Genomic DNA, 22,213 nt, shown 5'->3' on the forward strand with positions numbered 1-22,213 from the left:
AAGTACCCTGTTCTTGTGATAATTTGGTGTGAGTCAGATTGATTGAAAGGTGATAGACAGAAGAGCATGTTGTGTGCACTGAGAGAAACTACTGCTGTAATAAAAATAACAAAAAATGTGTAAGAATAAATTACAGTCAGGGTAGAGGAATTTCCTTACACGTTCTTCGTCTTTACAGAATACTTGGATACTTGCAAGCACCGTTCTATCCCTGGGTGTAACATTGAGTGTTATTTTGAATAAGATTGTGGTCTGTCACTTCTAAGCTAGGGATAACTCGCTGGAAATCGTGTAACTTAATTTGAAATATTTTATGAGTGAGACAGGGTCAAGGCAGGGGAATGAAAAATCACAAAAAACCCCAACCAAATGCACACACACACACAAAACAATAACAAAAAAGAAAAACAGAAGTAGAATGATAGAATGATAGTATGAAAGATACTACTTGTTGAATACGCAATGTCCTGTTTGGTTTCTGGTTCAGTCAAGAATCTAAATTAACTTGAAAACTTGACTTGAGCCTTGAAAACTTCCTGCTTTTCCTAAACTTACATTCTCTGTCTGCAATTTTAAGTTACTATTGTTAGAGAGATATTAATTTCAGGGTCCTAGCTTTACATAATTGCAAGGGTTTCTGAGGGCATTTAATTAATGTAAATCAACATGCGTAAGGTTTAAAATAGCTCAAACCCACTGAGCCTCAGTAACTAGGTCTTTTTCTTGGCAAGGCCTTACAAAAACACCTATTTAGAACTGACTGGGAGGCCAGAGAACAGTGCACATAAAGAGAACCAAATGTCAGTCAGATGGAGTGGATGTTCCTACTCACTGAGAGCTGGGGTTCCCCCTCTGTCTCCTCTCTGGTGTTTGTAGCTTTTGCTGCTGAATGGTCTGTGAGAAGAATGTTTTTTTCTGTTCATTCTGAAGAAGGAACTGCTGAGCCACAATGTCATTTCTGGTTTTGACAGGGTGATCTGTCATCCATCTATACTAAATCTGTCTAGTCTTTTTCTCATACAATACATCTCATGTACCTGCCCCTTTTGACGTGTCCCTGGAGTAAAGAATCAACAAGTTGGATTTTAGCTCTTTATCATCTGGTCTTTAATTGCAGAGATGAGTGTCAAATCTTTGAATTGGACCTGCTAGCAGTGGGGAGGAAAAGGAAGACAAAGAACATCAGTGTGATGTGTTCTTCTTAGCTAGTGGAAGTCTGAAGTAAATGTCCTCAGTAACTCAGGTGTGGTACCATTGTTGTCCCTCTCCTCAGGCCAGTGTAACTGGAAAACAGGAAAACAGTAAAAGGGTGGGAATGGAGTTGGGTGTAATTTGCTCAGGTTTGGCAGTGCTGGTAGTGTGTGGAACCGGAGCAAACATGCAGCGTACTGGCCAAACCCTCTTTGAGGTGGGGATGAAAACCAGGATTTTTTGCTGTTTGTATGTGACTTCTGTGTGGAGCATTAATTCCTGAATAGGTATTCTTCATTTTAAGTCTTATAAACATATACAAAAATAATTATCTTACATTCTGTGTTATTAATTGGAAGGATTTTCAGATATTCTGTTCTACTCAACACAGTATATTTATCTGAATATGTACATACCTAACTGAAATGTCAAGTGTCTGGAGTTTGTAACTGTGGGCATTTCTGCATCTCTTATTTAAGAGATTACCTTTTGGTAGTAAAATAAAACTGTGTTCCATAGAGGTCACTGTCACCTCATCCCATCACAGGCATTTAGATTTAGGTTTTTTTTTCTTCATAGCAATGGGTAAAGCCTCAAAAGAAAAAAATAAAATAATATATTTAAATATTTAAAGACATTTAGGAGTGAAAACTAAGTCAATACTTCAAGTAATGTGGAGCTTGGAGATTGGCTAAATAATAATTCTTACTTTGTCCTTTCTTCAGTCTTTACTGTATCTTTACTGAGATCAGTAATTAGAAGTTGAGTAAGTAGCACCAGCACAGCTCAGCACTCTGGCAAGACCAAAGATATTTTGAAGGAAAGTGGAACAGCATACTCTTACTGTCCCAGAAAGATGCTAAGCTTTGTGGTTTTTCTGCAGCTTTGAGGTTTAGTCTGAGCTTTAATTTGTGTTAATGCCAGAACTGTGATATTTATAGAATCAATTGCACTCACATAATGTTAGAAAAGTCACTTTTGTACCTGGTAACAGCAGTATTTTGTGTCTGGAGACAATACCATACTGCCATATTTGCTTTGGACAGAGTTTGTGAATTGTCTTGCCTTTTATCTTCTTTTTCCTCTTTGCCCTTCAGAATATTTGTGCTGAGTCTCTTCTAGTTCAATTTTTGGGTATGTCTGTTGTGTTACTGGTATCATTTAGCAATGGCAGATAAAGGAATTTTTTAGACAAGGATGATATCTGTTTTCTGTGTCCTGGTAATTGCCAAGTACACTTCCAAATCTGATTGTAATCTTTCCTGGGGAGGTATATATTATGAGATTTTTTATTTATTTTTTTTTTTTAATTCAAGTATTTTCTATGACATTCTCTAAATGTTGGTTTCTTATATGCTGAATTTTTCCTGAAAAGAGAGTTCCATTCAGGAGGAGCAGTTAGGTGTTGATTTAATTTAACTGTGCTACAATTTTTTTTGCATTTTAAAATGGCATTTAAACTTGAGTTTCCTCTTATTGTTAAACCCAGCTGTCACTTTGTATCATATTACCTTGTTACAAACTAAATGTGAAGAGAGTAAAGACTGCAATTTTTCTTGGTAGAGTTAACTTGGGCATGTTGCAGAGCCCAAATGAAGTACAATATACCTTTTATACCAAAATATGTATTTCATGTTATGCTCATGTTCAATGTGTATATTATATATCTATATATCTTATCTATTGTTTCCAAAGAAAAAAAATCTAACATAAATTAAACTTTCTACTGTGATCTTAGTTGTGACACTAAGTACTGTAATTACTAGTGTTTTGGTTTTCCAAACAGACATAAATCATGCCAATGTATTTATAAGGCTTGTTTTAATATCAAGGGGGTGCAGTATTCATATGGCTTCATTAAGATCTCCTCTGATAGACATAAAAGTCCATTTTTATAAGTAGATCTCATTCTCAAAATTTGCTGCTCATGTATTACTGTGTCTGTAATAGATGACTCAAAGCACAATGCCTCTGGAGGTTGGTTCTTGTATAAATTTTAACAGTTTACTAATCTGTTTGAGTAATTATGTAGTGAAATATCTCAAATCTCTTTTATGTCAGCATGTGCTTTAAGGGCCTGCTGTGCTGTTTTTTTCTGGAGTGGCAAGTATGTCAGTATTTATACATATGAACTCAATCTAGAGCTAGAGATTAAATTTTCAAATAGACTGCTTATAAATACATTGTCACTATATCCTAGCCTTTTTGACTGATCTCAGAAAAAATACTGTTCTACTTAGCTTGTAAAAGAGAGGAAATAATTATACCATGTTTATTTTTAACAGTCTTTCCTAATTGCACTAATGCTAAACAGATACCCTTTCTACAGCACTACAAGGCCAGCACATGCTTCCCATATAAGGGAATGAAAGCTACACATAGGTATTCCTCTTGTTCTTTCAGTGGAAAATGTCTGTATTATGTAAAATTCTGTGTAAAGGTCCTCTGATCTGCTGAAATGTATGCAATTAACTAAGCAGAAATAACAAGCTAAAAAAATGTCAGATTGAGAACAGAGTGACCTGACACTGCAAAGCCATGATATCATCTCCAGTTTCTAATATTACTACTGTTCCTGTTCTGGGAAGTGTTTAACTGGATGCTTGTCAGTATCACCAGTGGTGATGAATCCCGTTTTTTAACACTTTGAACACCTCGCAAATACAGAGGCATTTAATTTCATGAGTTGCAGCATTTTCATAACTGGAAACACAGGAATTGTCTCATTAGCACATACTAAATGCCCATGTGATGGAGTATTCATTTGTCATCATGGAGGTCATCATTTGTCAATCATGGAAGTAGTAGTTAATTCCAAGCAAATTGTAAATGCTCTACCAGTGTTCTCAGACTTTACCAGCAGAAAAATGTGGATCTGGCTGCTATGATGAGTCTTGTACACCAAATATTTTGGCTTGCATAGGTCAAAGAATCAGATTCATGAACTGGTTCAGGTTGAAAGGGGCCTTTTAAGGTCATTTAGTCCAATCCTTCTGCATCTAGCAGAGACTTCATCAACTAGGTCAAGGTTGCTCATAGCTCTTTCCAAGCAGATTTTGAATGTTTCCAAGGATCGGACTTCTACCACCTATCTGGGCAACCAGTGTTTCACCACACTCATTGTAAAACATTTCTTCCTAATATTCAGTCTAAAACTACCCTCTTTTAGTTTAAAACCACTGCCACATGTCGTATCATTACAGACCCTGCTAAAACATTTGTGCCCATTTTTCTTACAGACCTCTTCTAGGTATTGAAAGGCTTCTATAATGTCTCCCTTGAGCCTTTCCCAGGCTGAACAACCCCAACTCTGTCAGCCTGTCTTCTTAGTAGAGTTGTTCCATTCCTCTGACAATTTTTGTTTCCCTCCTATGGACTCTCTTCAACATGTCCATGTTTTTCTTGTGCTGAAGACCCTTTTAGGTACTTACGTTTGGGGTTTTTTTCATGTCTTTTTTATCACTGATTGGTTCTGTTTCCTCCCATCCCCAGAGATTTAGGGGATTTCTCTAAGATTCTTCTTTCCATCTTACGTGTCTCTCTTTGCCTTTGGATCCTTTGTCCTTAACTACAGCAGACACAGAAATCAGTGGATTGTGGTTTTCCAAACAATATGGTCTTCAGTTGAAAACTTGACTGTTGAGGAAAATCAAGCAAGTCCCTATGTGAGGGAAGGTGCAGTTGTTAATGTTTTCCACAGTTAAAAAAACATCACAGAGTGTTAAATATAAAACTAGAAAATACCATTCACCCATATGGGAATTGCAATTTGAAAGTTAAAGCTGAAATATTAATGTAATGTATTTTGTTTGTTGTTATCATATTTTTTTTCTAAAATACTTGTTGTCTTTTGAATTAGCTGGAACAGCAGATTTGCCAGTGATGATGAATTGCCCATTTTAGTGTTAACTGAGAGGATTCAGCAAAACTATGGCGGAAAAGAATGTCTTACTTAATCAGCCACTAGTGTCTTCTCATATATGAATTTGTCAGTTTGTATCTACTCTTTCCTTCTTAATAAAATTTGAACGAAGGCATTGTGAAAACCTTAATCAAATTTGATGAAGTGGAACCAAACTTTAAACAAACAAATAAAATCTCTTAAACAAACAAAAAAAAGGTGCATTCCTTGTTCCCATTCTGTTGTGTTTAAACAGAACTGAATGGTGTAATATATATTTAAATAAATTGCTTTATAGCTTTATAACATATGCAGTGCTGCAATCCACTTCATATTACACTTTAAATTATTTTTTTCAGTTGTTTCCATACTTTGAAAGCAAGAGTTGATATGCTCATTATGAAGATCATCTTTAGTATTCTATACTTTCTACTAATATGGTTTTTCTCTTTAGAACATACTCTCTATGAGATGAAATGGAACTACTGTGGCAGACAAAGTCTTTCTGTGCAATCAATGGGTTACTTACCATTGCAGAACTTGGTAGATACAGTGGCAATCTGCCTACAGCTCTCTGAGAGAAAGATGTGTTTATTGTATTGTGGTTCTTGACAGATCTTGGCTGTAATGGAACATTAACATATTTTGTTCCTTTGTTTTCTGTACCAAGTGTCCTAGTGTTTTAAATTTAAAACATGGCTCAGGCACACATATATTCTGTATCAAGACAATGCAATGTGAAATGGAACTGCGGTTCAGAGGGCAATACTAATTCACCTCCATAAATTTGTTTGCATTGTCATTATCTCTGTGTCTGTTCAGAGTGTCCTGGGCACTATACAAGAGTAAGAAGATGGGATTTTAATCCAACCTCGAAGTTCTTACTTCTTTTTGGCAATCTTTATAGTGGGCACTATAGTGCTCTGTGGAGCTTTAACTATGGCAGTGCAAGAAGGAATCGGATATGCAGATTTGAGTGTCTTCCCTCCTATATATTTTTCCTAGCTTGCCCCAGGCATAGTAGGTAAATATGATTACACCACCTGTTAACTGATTTTTGTTTCCTCTGGAATATATTTTTCAGAGTGACTGTTGTTTTTCTTATAGTTCTTTTACTATTTTTCTATGGTCAGTTGTACAGGACAAATACAAGAATTACCTTCAGAGGTTTCCCTTATGCACAAAGATATTTCAGAAGAAAATCCCTCATCAAACTTACTTTATTTCTTCTGAGAAATCTTATATCCTTAGGAATATTTCAGATGTTTCCCCTGAAAACTTCAGGGGAAATAAAACACTCAATTTCAGTTTCCTAACCTCTTGTCACTGAATATTAAAAAAAGGAGGTTTTTAAATAAATTAGGACTAGCATGGCATTTCTTCAAAGAGCAATATTTGTGGTATTTTTGTTTTTACAGGAGTGTGTTTTACCTGTTCTGTCTCATTAGAAGGAAACATAACATCAGCACAGCAAAAATGAATCTTTTAGACTGCTACTGTATGTTGCCTTTCAGCATACTTTAATTAAAGTGGCTTTTTGTTTGTCCTATAATGTCACCATTCCCTAATCGATGTACTGAGCAAGCATCATGGTGACAAGATAAGTTACTTTGTTTTGTTCCATATGTCTGTGTTCCAAATTTTCCATAGTTTTAATTGGTTCCCTGCAGAATAACATTTACAAACATATGGTATGGAAAATGCTGACTGCATTTGTTATCATATATTTTAGTACACTGGTGGCACTAGATCACTAAGCCTTTAAATGTGATTATGAGGTTATTTAATGCAGTCAATAGTGTGCTCAAAACACAGCAAAAATCTGCAGTGAGCCAAATGGTATTAAAGAAGTATGTTTGAATGCCTTAATGCTTCAAAGATAGATGGGGAGGCTGGACTGAGAAAAGGTTTTGGGTAATGTTTATGCTTAAACATACTTTGTCACCTAAGAAAAATTTGGAGAGTTCTGTGGAGACCGCTTGTTATTGGAACAAGGGGAATGTGCATTGCAACGTGGAATGCAGAAAAGGCAAAGTACATGATATGTCAAAGATTATTGACTTCTGAAAAAATGCACTGGCATTAACAGGTGAAATGGAATTCAGGTTCAGATCTTAGATCTCATGCGTCTGGCTTTGGAGACATCAGCACTACATTTTTACACTATATCTGCTCTGGTGGAAGACGGCCAATCCAAAAGAGAACACTTGTCTGAGAAGGCCCTCGTCATCTCAGTTAAGTGTGGAAGTCTGAGTTCAACAATGTTGACATAGGTTTTGGGTTATGCACTTGTGCTTGTGGTGGAGGGGTGGGTGTGCCATGGTGGAGAACAGATGCATTGGATTTCTTGTTGAGACAAATCGACCTAGGTGGTTTCAGGCTGCTTCAAGAAGTGCACAGTGGATCATTACATTAATGATCTCTTTAGGTTTCTTGAGCAGATGGGAAACTCAGACACAGCCCAAACAATGAAAGAAAAAGGATCACTCTATTCAGGGAGATTTCTGAGGTATGGATTACATGTGTGTATGGATTCAAGAGGTACAATATCCCTTCTGTCCCTAGCTTGAATCCAGCCTTACTTACTAAATAAATTACCTACAAATTTCTACCATTTTAATGTCATCCATGTAAAAAAGAGTACTAGATATTAAAGCAGCACGAGTTCTGTTAGTGAGTGCAAGAATGTGATTATTAATTTTCTCTTCCTCATATGCAATACATAAATGGTTCTGATATCAGAATATATATTCTGATATATTATGGTGAGGGCAATTCAGGTATTTAAATAATGTAGACATAACCCGTTATTGTATGAGTAAAAAGATGGCGGCTTTCATACTAGAGTGTGTGTTTCTATTCTAAAAACATCCCAAATAAAAAAAATAGATTGTTTTTGTAGAATCAGGTCACAGTTTCATTCTGGGTATTCATTCTGCAGTGCATTGTAGATTTTCACTAGTATGTGTTGCAAGATAATTTTTAATCTGTGCTCAGCTTCTGCAGCAAATCAACCCAATATCTATCTCTCCCAAAAACATTTGTATTTAAATGTTACAATACTGGAATTTCTTAATGGAATAAGAAGCTGCCAATAATAAGGGACTTTGGGGAAAATTCCTTTGGGGAACAGTCTTTGCAGCAGGCATAAAGAACATCAGAGGAGAAATTGTTGATTGGTTTCTGACTTTCAGTGGTGAAAAAGAAATAGTGACTAAAACAATACAAAAATAAAAAACCCCAAACACTCTTCATTTCTGAGACAATTGTAAAAAGCTGAAGACATTTTAGAATTACAGTATGATAAAAACCTGTTGAACGAGAAAGGCGAAACTGAAAGAGACATTGGCCTCTCGATCATCTTTTCCAGCAATGATTTTCTCTCTGAACTGAAGGTGTGTAATACATTTATGATGAGTGACTGATAGGAAAATGGTATCTATGATTTTATTGTTAGCTTGAACTACGTGTTAGTCTCGAAGCACTTGAAATATAGTTTATGAAGAGGAGACAGAACTTTATTCAGAAGATCTGAAATAAAATGGAAATATGAAAACTTAGCTATTCATAATGTTTGTATTTATGTTCAGTGTAGTCACAAATATTATGTATAGCACAATAATAAAAATTAAGAAAAAACACTGAGATTGCAAGATGATACAATGAGAAAAAGAAGAAAGACCAGGGTAGTGCTTACATATTTTTCATTTAAAATCAGACATATAAAATCAATCTCATGATGTGATCACTAATTCTATGTCTTTGAGGCTGTTGGGTCATGTCAGGGTATGGTTGGTCTCCTGTTCAGCTTGGTGCATATCAGCTGGGGGCTACACTGCCTTAGAAACATGAAGCTCCTATGCATCACAGTGTTCAAGTGCCTTCTAACTCCTGCTAAATTTGTTCTCAGTTTCAAAGATGCCTCCACCATTTTATAGAAGAAATTCAGCCTCTTAAATGTTCTGATGTCAGATGTCAAGTCTGTGACGGGCATGATGCGAGAGGTGGTATATGAACTGCATTAGTTAAGTTTAATTCCCTTGCCTTCACAAAGAAAAAAAAAATCACCTTTGCTCTCTCTAATTAGTTTAACTTCTGCAATGCATTATATAATGGCTTTTATCGATACCGTACACCTCCCAACACACTGGAACTTTTGTGGCGATTAGTATGTTCCTAAGGTAAATGTGCTCATTGCTTTTATCTCATTTGTTCTTTAATATCTCAAGGGACACACCTTGATCCTGCAATAAGCTAAACAATACCTAAAGGAAATGGATATTCTCAAATTCTGTAAACTGATTGGCATCCCAATTTCACCTTTGCATGGGAAGGAGTAGGAAGAGGAGTCATGTAACTTGAGCTGGAAATGCAAACACATCCTGTGACTGACTTCAGACAGTAAAGATAACCTGGAATAGAAATAGAACTTTTTCTTTCATAGAGCTGAGTTGCTGTATGCTGCATTGCTGATTTTCAGCTATTAGATGAGAGCATTAGTACTGCATAAAACACATGAATTTGAGCAACAAATGAGTTAATGCAGAATAAAAGGAAGAGGGGAAGTTTGATTTTTACTTTAGTAACTTCTGTGATAGAAAATCCTATTGACAGACTGTTGAAGTAGTGCTGATTCAAGCTTAAATAATCATTCTGCTGGGAACATTTTCCTTTTTCAGCCCCTGTATCCTATTTTTTCTTGTCAGGAAGGGTAATGTGATATCTTTATTCAGCCTAAGGTCATTAAAATTAGCTTTCCCTCTTCTCACCTTGTTAATCTTGTTTCATAAAAACTTAGACTTCTTTAATTCCCTAAGACAAAACATTTAAAATCTGTCTGATTTAATGGGAGTTTTATCTTGATGTAACAGCAAAATTGGGACCAAAATATGTGGTGCTAAAGCCATGCTTCCAAAATGGGTGTGAACATGGCCATGTATATATACCCATATATGAACAGATTTCAAGAAACAGATGCTACTGGGTACACTGTATTATTATTAAGATCTAATGATCTTGTAAGATGTGATGTCTCTGACCTTGACTGTAAAGGCAAAAACTGGGAGAAGCAGGAGGGTGTGAACATGTAAAACTTATAAAAGAAAGTGAAAATCAGTGCCAAACCAATTGCTGTGACAAGATTTTGATATTTGATTTTAATTCTGTGGCTTTTCTTTTGATAATATGGGGCATCTCTGCATTATTTGATTACTCCAACTGTTTTTTTTCCATGGAAAAGTACACATAGATATAATTGTTTATTTTTATAATTTGCAATGTGAAAACATTTGCAGCAAGTTAGAGAACAGATATTTCTAAAACAGGCAGAGTAGACGTTTATGCCACTACTTTCTGTAAAATGAATGAAAAGTGAAAAGAATAGAATTTGCAGTTAGCAAAATTTCTTTTTTGAACAGTGAAGTTTGTCTGTTTGCAGAATGCCAAATCACAGCCTGTTGGTAATGCAGAAATATTGAACTGAATTCCCAGCAGCAGTAGCTGACCATGCCAATTCTTGATTAGAAATTATTGCAAAAGAGAGATCCTTGTTGTGGAAATTCCAGGAACAATTTAGGGACAGGACAGCCTTGACTTGCTGGCATGCCAGGTAGCTAACCTCTTTTGTTTGTCTCGATTGTTGTTTGCTCTTAATTTTTATTTTTTATTTTTTTTAATTTTTAATTTTAGATTTGTAAGTAAAGCAACATTGTACAATATTAGATGCAACAGTAATGATTAAAATATAGCACACTTTATATTTTCTCTGTTAGATTATGTTATTTAGAGAAGAAAACAGTACTTAACCATGTGTTTTACAACCACTGCAGCAAATTACAATGCATATAATCTGCATATAATCGACAGGACATGATATTGCATGTGATACTGCAGGGGCAAGGAAATATAATAGCTTTTCTTCTGTCCTAAAAAAAAAAGAGAAAACACTTATGAGGATAAGAGACCATCTTTTTTTTTTTTCCCAGGCCAGTATAAACCTTTCTTGTGAAAAAGCTTATGAAATATTAAACTGACTTGAACTTTGCATGAAATATTAAATTAACTTTGCATTGGCTTAAAGCCATCTTTTTGACAACAGGGAATGATAATCAACTTAAAAGCTGCTGGGTGGGCAGAAGTATAATACTGCTTGATTCTGTAAGGCAGGATGTACTCCAGAATGACTACTCAATAATTGTACTTCCAGGTTGGAGGTACAATTCCAAAGCTACTGAGTACTCTCTCATGTAAGTTAATGACTTAAAATCTCGGGTGGAGTATTTTTTACAATCTTGTGAGAGGTCCAGGTAGTTAGGCTTTCTCCTCATGCTTCCCCAGGCAAGCTAAGTAGATCTATGCAGCCATGCTCTCCTGTTAGTGCTTCAGCCTCAGGGCTGGAAAAGCTTTCAGCATTTTATCTGACACTGTGTGTGTTTCCCTGTTTGTGATAGTGCAACTCTGCAGCTTCTTCCTTATTACTGTGCTTCTGTTGAGTGATACAACTCTTCCATCAAAGCATTACTGTCCATGACAACTGCTGTCTCATCCCATGCAGCAAAATGCAGTGATTTTGAAGCAGCTGAAGGACAGAAGATCCAGTGAGATTTGAGGGGAAAAAAAAAAAAAAGAGGTGGCTCAGAAGTCAAGACTGTGCTACAGCATGTGTGTGTGAGAGACAGAGAGAGAGCGAGAGCATCTTCTTCCTGTTTATACTAGAGAAAGTCTTTAGGGTTTCCTATATTGCAAGATCATTCTGGCTTCTGCATTAACAGAGACAAAAGAGAGAATGTGATGTTTGACCTGGATATCGTAGTTTGATGAATCGCTACAGTAATCTGTCCTACCAAAAGTTTTTGCAAACCTGATTTCCAGTATATGCAGTATGTTTGAATTAGCTGTTTGATACAGGTAAGAACCAATAAAAGGCTCTTTGACTGCAGATGCATTAAGATGCAGTGAATGTACTGATGCTTTTATGTGATTAAGAACAAAACTGGGCAGATAAGACAGTATGCTCACCCTAAATATCAGGGTATCAGATCACTTACTAAATTCATACTTTTTGGAGCATGATAAGTGAATGTTGATCTGTGCAGGTCTGATCTGAATTGTTTTATCCTGGCTGATGCTATCTGAGAATGACACATCATTTCTTTAATTCAGTTTTTCTCAGACATCCACTTTTGTATGCATTATAAAATTTAGCTTTAATCTAGCTAAACAAAACCCCATCAACACTAAGAGAGACCAGGGGTCTCAAGTGTAAAATTTAAGAGTTTCAGTTTCATCATTAACCTCTTAAGTTTTTTAATTCTTAGAGATACTGAAGGTTAATGATTCCTGACAGGTTTAGTAGTCATAGCTGCAGGAGTTAATCACATTTTGGTCCTGTTGCAGCTAAGTCTCATAGAGTCTATGGATCTTCTCCCTAACTGTGTGTTTCTCTGCTGGGGTCTTTGCTTGGAAAGACCTGGAAGGGGAAGCCTCACATCCATATGTCTTCTTTTCTCCTAGCTGGTTGACTAGCAAGCAGTAGACTCTGCAAACTAGTTGTGTCTGAGATGATGGAAAAGCTATACATGGGGAAGGGGAATGCTGGTGAAATCATATATCTTAGATTTGCAAGAGAGGAAAGAGAAGCATGTTTAGCAGAAAAAAGAGCAGAGATTAGGAAGGCTGAAAGACAGATGTCACTGATCTTCCAAACAGTACTGTCAGTAGGAGGTCTACCTTATGTTTTTATCTTCTAGAAAAAACAGGTAGGAAATTAAGTCATAAGAAGACAGTATCCAGTGCTGGTTTCTGAAAATGAGCAGCCATAGAAGCTGAGGAGGCAGTTTCCCTGCCTCAGAAGAGGTGGTACCAGCTTACCAGTGGGCATGTTTCACGTAAGACTGTCAGAGCTGGTGATGTCACCAGAGCTAGAGAATATTTCTTTTATTTGCTCTTTGGAAACATAATCTGATGTGAGAATTAAGAGGGACAGTTTAGTTTTGCTTCAAAATATTAAAAAAATAAACATGGCAGGACATCACAGACAGTGCTAGTTTTGTGCAGTGTTCTGCTTATATTATTATGGATAAGTCCAGATTTAAGACCTGGGGGAAAAAAAAAAAGTAATTTTAAGGGTTCTGTTGGCTTTAAAATGTCATTTTGATAAAAATGAAAATAGTATTGTAACATAACTTCAGATCTGTCAGCAACCTCTTTGCTAGGTTTTGATTGCTTTGAAAGCTGTAGTAAGCAACACTGTGGTTATATACAAGATCTGGTTGTTCCTGAAGGAGTATCTCATTATTTGTTTTTTCCATGGTTGGCTGTGTCTTTTTGCCAGTATTGATTATCTGAAGAAGTAATGTCATGCTAAAAGTACTGACTTATACAACTGCTAAGATACTGCAAATCAGATCCATTATCACTAAGCTTTTGCTAAAGCATCTATGTTGTTGCTACAAGAAGGCTTGCTGGGTGAAAACAGAGGAAGGAGATGCTGCCCTGTGTAATCTATTAAAATGGAAATAAAATGTCTGATTCTAGCATCAGATAAATACCCAGTCCAAATAATAAAGATGCTGAGAGTAGAAAATGTTGTCCATATAATTAGGTTATGCATGTGTGATCTTTTTGTGTCACTGAATTATTGTAGTGGTTATCACTGTGGAATGGAAAGGTGGATAATTCAGTAGTAATTCACTGAGCTGCATCAGGGTTAGTGTGTGCCTCTTTGTGCTCTTCCTTGTACATGTCCTTTTGGATGTGGCAGCTCTCAGACTGTAGCTCTTGATCTATGGTTTGGATTTGGGTGTAGCCCAATGATCCTAATCTTCCTGTTAACCCTAATGGGATAGCACATACTATGTGCATGCAAATACTAGAATGGAACTTCTAACTGTGGCTGGTGCATTTTGTCCTGATCTATTTGTTTCTGTATCAGATATGTGCTGGTTTTTCTAGAACTATAACACAGGATTACAGAATATCTTGAGTTGGAAGGGACTCATAAAGATCACCAAACCCAACTTTTCTTTTGGAGAGCAGATTGTTTATGTGAATATGAATATTCATTCAGAAAAGGATTTCATTTGGGAAAATAACAGCAAACACCATGTGCTTTCTAGCAATAATTCAGAGTGACTTTTTTTAGTTAGTTTTTGTTATGTTTTTCTCCCTTTGTCAGTCTCCAGAATGACAAGAACTGTCCAAACGTACAACTTTGATAATATAATTTTAATTTATTAATAATTAACTAGGTAATACATGATTTGATATTGAAAGGCATGTCTTAAAAAAATCATGCTTTTACACTTCTTTTCATGAACAAAAAATCATCAAATTGATGAAACAAGATGGGGACTATCAATTTTCCCTGATATCAGTACATCTTATGCCATCAGAATGTGAAGCCCAGAGTTCCTTTTCTGTTTGTTCTAGCCAATTTTAGCCTTGAAATCAGTGAAGTAGACACTTCAGTTGCTTATAAAGACAGTTTACAGGTTGACTTTGTATTTGCCTTATTTTATTAAAAAACTAAAACACTGCAAAAATAATTCGCTAAAAATTACAAATGAGAGCTTAGGGAGAGAAATGGGGTAATTGTGTGCAAATGAATGAATTTTTATTTGGGGAGAGGTAGGGTAATTAAGACAACCAATTGTAGTGGAAAAAAAAAACCCCAACATCCTCAGTGGAGTTGCCAGAGAAAGGTGATGTGCAACAGAAACCCCTAAATCACTTCAGAAATTTTTTATTTCCCTACCCTTGGGAAAGATTTGGCAGTATCTAGTGGGTTACCTCAGCTGAATGTGTCATAGGCAGAAATATTCTGGAAGAAACCAGCATTTTTTTGCAGGGCTAGTCTGTCAACAGCCTAAAACAGAAACACACCCCTCTCACTGTTAGTCTACTTATCATATTAAAAACTTGGTTTAGTAATCTCCATCTCAGAGTGTTTGTTAAGCTCTTGAGAACACTCCAAGGAGATGGTCTGTCCTTCCACTGTTCCATCTGTTCTGCTTCATATGTGTTGATGACATTCTGGTGTGCTGGAGTAAAAAAAAACCAGTCCTCAAAAGGCTAGTTGACCTGCTTGGATTCCAGAGAGATGATCTCCAAAGCTTTCTTACTGTGCTATGTTCTCTCTTTATTCTCTTTTTATTCTGCCATGCTTTTTGCATTTCTTGAGAAGTCAAATGTAGAAATGTAGAGGTTTTTGTTTAGTGGTTTATTTAGAGGTTTGTTTGGGTTTTGAGGTTTTTTTTTTTCTTTTTTCTTTTTCTTTTCTTTTTTTTTTTTTTTTTTTTGAAATGTGAATTATTTTCTTTTTAAGAAGTTATTAAGACTATTATACTGTATGCCTTGGTTGGTACTGGGCTACAGTGAACAGGTCAGTTTAACAGAACTACCACTAAGACACAAGCTGTAAAAACACGTGTGCAGATTTTAGTGCTTGCCAGAATGAATTCTGAAGACAGCACAGACTTTCATAGGAGAGCACTCATGTACTTGATTCATCACTGAAATTCAGGTGACTGTTGAGGATCCTTGTACTATATGGGAAAGTGTTTTGTAGCATATGAGCAACAGGAAGCAAACAGTTTTAGAGGTGAAGAATAAGTGGAAACAGAAAAGTATCAGATGTCTTGAATTTTTCATAACATTGTTTGCACTGGATTCCTAGAGGCGCTGCCTTTGTAGATTAATTAGTCACGTTATCAGTTCATTATATTTCCTTATTTCTCAAGGTTGAGTAATTTGCTATGGATTTATGATGAACCTAGAAAAAAATTTCTGAATAATACTAAAAAAGGTTGAGTTAATGAACTTTATTCTTTTTCTTTAGGGTGAGTGGCAAATCAGTCAGGAATCTGTGCTGCAAAAGAACAATACAGCAAAAATATATTGAAAACATGAAAATGGATTTTATTGCTGGTGAAGGCCTACAGCTTTTTTTCTGTAGACAAACATTTTTACAGACACTAGTCTTCAGAAAACTGCCTGTCTTTCTCAATAGCTATTGTGTGAGGGTGTCCTGATTTTATTACCCAAAGGCATTTTGATGGCTGTATTCCATCTGAAGAAACAAGGACCAGGTTTCTTCCTGATAGATAGACAGATGTAGGTTTAGACACAGAGAAAAAGGTTAGCTTTAATAATTTCACATTTATAATTATTGTGGATAGCATACTAAGTAATATCTGCTCCTGCTGAAAGATCAAAATTTTACTTTAATCCAGAGATCTAGTTCAAAATAAGACAAAGTACATCAACAACAATAAGAAACATTTAATTGCATATATTTGGTTCTAAGACATCTATCTTAACATCATTTTTAAAATTAAAAAACATATCTCATTAAAATAAAATAAACAGGAATGGTTCCGTGCATCTAGCTTGAAATTTATGGTGTGCCCAAGAGAAAAGCATCACTTTACATTTTCTTAAATGCAGAACAGACTCAGTTCCCTCTATGTGACAGCTCAAAGCCCTCAGTGCTTCGCTTGGTGTGTTGAGGTGCCGAAGAGTCAGGGTAAAAGCCAATTAGTTTGTCAAGTTACTGATTGCAGCCAATCAAAGAAAAAGGGGGAAATTAAAATTGCAATTTGCTGTGTATTGTTTGCTGTGTCTATTTCCATTGTATTTGAACCCGTTTTTCTTGTTAGATTTGTGAGGTCTTTTCAGAAGCTTTTTCCACACATACATGAAGATGCTTATCTGTTTCTTTGCTGCAAAAAGGACTTCTGTCAGGTTAGATCTCATGTGTGTTTTACACTGGGGTCTCTGATGAAACCCAGATTTCTTGGCTTCCTTGGAAGCTATGAACCAAAGGAATCATGTCTGACCAGTTCTTGTCCACAATCAGTGCATTATTTAAGTTGATGGCAAATACCACCCCAGCTAAAGAAAAAACATGATGTTTAAACTGTCTTTTGAAGTGTTTTGGTAACTGGGCTTTGTTTTTTCTCGTCATTGTCACTCATTGCAATTGTTTTCTAATGTGTTACAGAACAGGAGCAAATGCCTGGAGAAAGTCCATGTTGTTCTTGGGAATAAATCCTGTGATTTAGATTCACTCATTTCTACTCTGGCATATGCCTACTTTCTAGACAAGGTAATGGAAAAAAAAATGTACTGAGTGGTCTTAGTTCATTTGCACTAAATTGTTACAGACACACTACTGTTAATTAAAACATACTATAAAAATATAATTGGACAGTATTTTTATTACAGAGGTGAGGTTTTTAAATGAAAACAATCTACATTAGTTTCCATACAAAAATTAATGCATGGTATTAGATGGCTTATTCAGTACCAGCAAAAAATCACCCCTGTGCATCATTCTTTCCCTCCTAATTTTCCAGTGATTCTGTAAAAGGCAAATAAAGACAGTAAAGGAAAAAAATAAAAAAAGGGGAAAAAAAAAAAAAAAGTTAAAAGGAAAAAAAGAAAGCAAAAAATGGTTTGGTTTCATTATTTTTTTAAATATTAAAATGGTCAAAAAAAAAAAAAATCAAACAAAAAATTCAGACTGTTTTTGATTGCTCACTCTGTTAAAACATCTTCCTGATAAAAACCATTTCTTATTTTATGCAACTCTGAGAAATGCACATCTGTGTTACAGGTCAGCCCTCCTGATGTTCTTTGCTTACCCGTGTTGAATATACCAAGAGGAGATTTTAGCTATTTTACCGAGACAAGATTTATATTGGAGGAGCTGAATATCCCGGAGTCATTCCATATCTTCCGAGATGAAATCAATTTGCACCAGCTGAATGCTGAAGGGAAATTGTCTTTAACACTTGTAAACAGCAACATGCTTACAAGGTATGTACTACAAGATGCTGTATGTGGGTTTAAGCTGTTTTTAAAATTGTATTGTACTTTTTTGTGCATTAATGTTGGTATTTTTATGTTAGCAGACTAAAAAATTAGTAAGTTAAAATATATGTTGTCTCCCATTATGTCCAACAAATGTAACGGTCACCTTTCCATCACTTTTAGTGGAATGCTCTTTATTTAAGTACCTTGTGTTTTTGCACTGCTTAGACTAGATATTTTGATTTAGTCTCAGTAGTCTCAAAATTCCCTGTGACCAGTAAATAAGAAATTAGATTTTTTTTTTTTCCCCACTTCTCAGCTTTCATTAAAGGTATTAAGACTCTCACATTGGTTTGGTGGTGGTCAGCATGCCTGTGTATGTTCTGTTAAGGTGGCTGCTAGATAATTACAATTCTTAGAAACCATAACATTTTTCCCAAAGTGTTGGTAGTGCCAGAGGCTCAGAATTGCTCTATCGAAGACCAAAATCCATATATCTGTGACTTGGAGGGAATATTTACAAGCCCATAGTCAATCTTTTATAGGGAGCCTCTTTGTAGTGGTCTGCCTGTCTTGTCTCTTGTGAAGAATGCTGTTAATTTCCAACTGCCTTTAGATTATAATTTAAGATAACATTTAACATTTTATATTAAATATAATATTAAATAAAATATATTAAATAAATTAAATACAGAAAAAAAGATCTTTTGTAAGTAGCCAAAATACTCAATGGGGAAAATTCAAAATCTCCCCTAATTGAAGAGTGTTATCTTCAACACATGTAGAAATATTTTTTTGCAAAGTATTACTTTTAAAATAAATTGCTTTTGATAATGGAAATATAAACGGTTAAGTCTTAATAGTAATATATCAAGCAATAAAATCACTGTGAGCATCTTATAAAAAAAATTACAATTTTAGGACTTGGGCGATATAGCGGATTTTGAATAACAATAACAATAGTGTTGTAGATGGGAACTGGAAAAAAATGCACTGTTTACTGGGCTGTATGAGCAGCTAGAAAGAAAAATCTGTCTTTAAATTTGCTTGATAGTGAGGATAAAAGTTTGGAATCAGCTGTTGTTAAAGTCATCAATCCGGATGAGCAATGTGACGGCAGCCTGGAGTTACAAGCATCGTCTTCCTCTTTAGTACTAAAAGAGATTCTTCAAGAGGCACCAGAGTTAATCACTCAGCAACTGGCTTATCTCCTCAGAGGTGAGAGATTACTCTTTATATTAAATACTGAAAGGTTTAATGGAGTGTTTCTGAATCTGCTCATGCAGAAAGAATGTGATCCATTCTTTGGTTAACAATCCCTTTAAAGACCACGGGAAGCTTCATAAAAGAAGCAGGGAGTAAAGAGTTTGTTAAAGAGTAACATTATATTGAATATTAAAAATGTGCATTTAAAAATAGGCATGAGAGGTCTTTGCTGTATCACTAGACAAGAATATTAAATGGAGCTGTCGACACACCAGCTGGGTAGCTGGAAAAGCTGTGCAGTTCGTCAATTCCAGGGGCTGTGCGGCGCTACCAATTCGGCTCTGCCTGCCTGTGGACAACAATATGGATTGGAATCTTATATTTACACGTTAAAGCTTCTCCTGATGGTGAAATCTTTGTTCAGAATGATGTTTTAATGGTGTGATGTGAAACTTTTGCTGTTTAAAAAGTGCTGTAACCAAATGCTCATTCTGCTCTTCTTTTCTTTTTTATTGGGTGCCTGGAAGAGTATGAAGTATGTGGCTAGTATGCTAATAAGCTTTAGTGAACCTTCCATGAAGACTTTTGTAAGCTCCATGTTTCTGTTGAGTGTTCACAGCTGTCCAGGAATCTAGGCAAATGACCAGGCATAGTAATTTATTTTGGAGGGAGAACTTCTGGGGATCTCTCAGGATACCTGCATGGTGGCAGAAAGAGTGAGGAAACAGTACATAATGAACATTTTCAAGTACATGGTTGTACCTGGCTGCATATTTTGGCTGTCTAGTCTGTATTCAAGTTAAAATAAAGTGCTTTTATTAGAGAACTATTGAAAGTGTTTACATTAGAGATGTAACATTGGGTTTTGAGGGAGATAGTAGCTTTTTTTTTTTTTTTATGATTAGTAACTTCATTTATATTATTGTGCTTGCTAGCACATATTTGAGGAACTTTATGGGCATTGGAGTCTCGGCATACCTGCTCTTGCATGACATAAGGAGTGTTTATAAAGCATAGAAAACAAAATGCAGCTGCACTTGTGATTCTCCCCTCAATGCCATTCTCCCCTCAGTTTGTCCGTAGAGAAGGCTAAGCAATACAGTGAGTCCTCTTGTGGTTCACTTAAAACAGAGAAGGTTTTTGGTAGTTAGGAACCCTCCACTGAACATTCAGAACATGCAGTAAATCTCATTTTTGGTTTTGATAATATGTAAGAAACATTCCTAGATAGAAATTAATGAAGAAGGGAGATCAAACTACAAACAATCCAAATATAAAAGATCAGATACAACCTACCCAAGTCTAGCTTTTGTGTTTCTGTTTATACATTATGGCCTTTTGTCAAAGTCCTTGCCTGTAAAGAACACCTTTTTGAAATTCATCTCACCTGTGAGTACAGGAAATAAAGGCAGTGCATATCTGTCCTGATCTGGAAGGAGCAGTGGCTGCCTCAGTCTCATGGCTGTGTGTGTAGAGGCTGCTGGTGGCACTCCATGAGCACACAGACAAGCAAAGGGTCATACTGGGTTTTTCCTGCTTTGTTATCTTACTTCCAGTGTCAGTTTGTATGTATAAATTTTGGGTGAAGTTTAAAAGAGAAGACCAAGATGGAAGTCAAAATGGTAAGGATGAGGACTGTGTTTTAATAAACAGCTGGGAGTTCCTAAAATCTTAGTCTCTGAGCTGGGAACTAATCTTCCATTTTCTGGCTTTCTGGTGAGTATTTTGCTAGAAGACATGTAGGATAATAAAAAAATCTCATGTTTTCACAGTTATCACATAGTGGCTCTGACCACTTCTTTATTGCCTCTATTTCAAACTTATTTTCTCACAGTCTGTTAGCAATTTTTAAAATTTCAACAACGAAGGAGTTTATAACATGCTATATGTCCACTTTGAAAAAAATTCACCTGCTCTTCTGTGTTTAAAAAAAAGACATAGTCAAGACAAAAGACTTTTCCTGTGAAAATGAGCTTTACTGATTTAGGCAGTTTAATATTTAAGACTTTTTTTCTTCTGAACGCTTGGCTAATATCTTTGTCTCCTCCTCAGACATACTATAAGATAATTCTACTCTTGGGCTTTCAATAGAGCCTGCTTAGAGAGTCAGAGTGTTGTACTGCCATATTTGCCTTAAGTGAGAGCTTTTGCTGTCCCTGGATTTCTGCCAGAAGCAAACTACTATAGAACCTCCCAGAGTCTTGGGCCTGCTTTATTTCATTTCCTCAGAGACATTTACAAGGGGACTGTTGCCAAACCCAAGACCCATTAATCTGCTGAATCATTACATTTTCTATTGCAGCCAGCTGGCAAGGATGTGATTCCAAGCACTCTCTGTTGGGTACCTTGGGTCAGTGTACTCCCAAAAATGCCTCCTCATGTTTATTTGTATAAGGCCTTGAAGGGTGCCACAAGGTGCAGACTGGAACACGTAAATAGACTCAGATTTACAGCAAGGGCATCAGCAATTTTTTTTTTTTTTTTAATTTTGAGTCTGCTTTTGCCAGCTATGAGCTGCATAGTTTTGGTGCCCTGTAGGGACAGTCTGACTTTCTGTAAGGATTATTTTGCTATTCTAGCCACCCAGACAAATGGTAGAGAAATGCTCTTTTAAGGACTTTGGAAATTATGCCAAGTTTTGGTGGGGTTTTTTTTGTTTTGGTTTTTTTTTCTTCTTTTCTTCTGACTTGTACATAGATCAGATGATTCACGTATTCCTTAATTGGTCGCTATGTGTGACAGAAAGAAAGGAGCATTTTCAACTGCATCAAACCGGGCACTTACTTTTACGGATACCTTTGTTTCTATGTATGGAAACAGTTTTGTTGGAGACTATGCTTCTCTCCTCCTCCTTCTCCCCTGCCCCTCAATTACATTTTATTCCAGCTTTGTGGCTTTCCTGCTAATTACAATGAAGACTGCTTGTTTGGGTCTCTTTTACATTTCTGGTTTGTGGGGTTTTTGGGGTTGGGGAGTATTGAAGTATACATTCCATAAGGGACTGCTGTTTTTCAGCTTTTTCCTGTCCTTTATTTTTCCAGGTCATGGAACAAAGCATCAACAGGAGAAATGCCTATATTTTCATTGTACTGTTTCTCTCAG

General features: G+C 36.0%; 1 protein-coding gene across 4 annotated transcripts in view; it reads left to right on the forward strand.

Annotated features, from left to right (window-relative positions):
- PRUNE2 (prune homolog 2 with BCH domain) overlaps nt 1-22,213 on the forward strand; it is a 132,985-nt gene that overhangs the window by 14,196 nt on the left and 96,576 nt on the right. For all 4 annotated transcript variants that reach the window (XM_071732064.1, XM_071732060.1, XM_071732059.1 and 1 more), the window contains exons 2-4: nt 17,094-17,198; nt 17,709-17,911; nt 18,960-19,123. In XM_071732064.1, coding sequence (XP_071588165.1) covers nt 17,094-17,198; nt 17,709-17,911; nt 18,960-19,123 — 472 coding nt within the window. The remainder of the gene's footprint in view (nt 1-17,093; nt 17,199-17,708; nt 17,912-18,959; nt 19,124-22,213) is intronic.

The sequence above is a fragment of the Heliangelus exortis genome, chromosome Z (assembly GCF_036169615.1).
Source record: "Heliangelus exortis chromosome Z, bHelExo1.hap1, whole genome shotgun sequence".
NCBI classification, from domain to species: Eukaryota; Metazoa; Chordata; class Aves; order Apodiformes; family Trochilidae; genus Heliangelus; species Heliangelus exortis.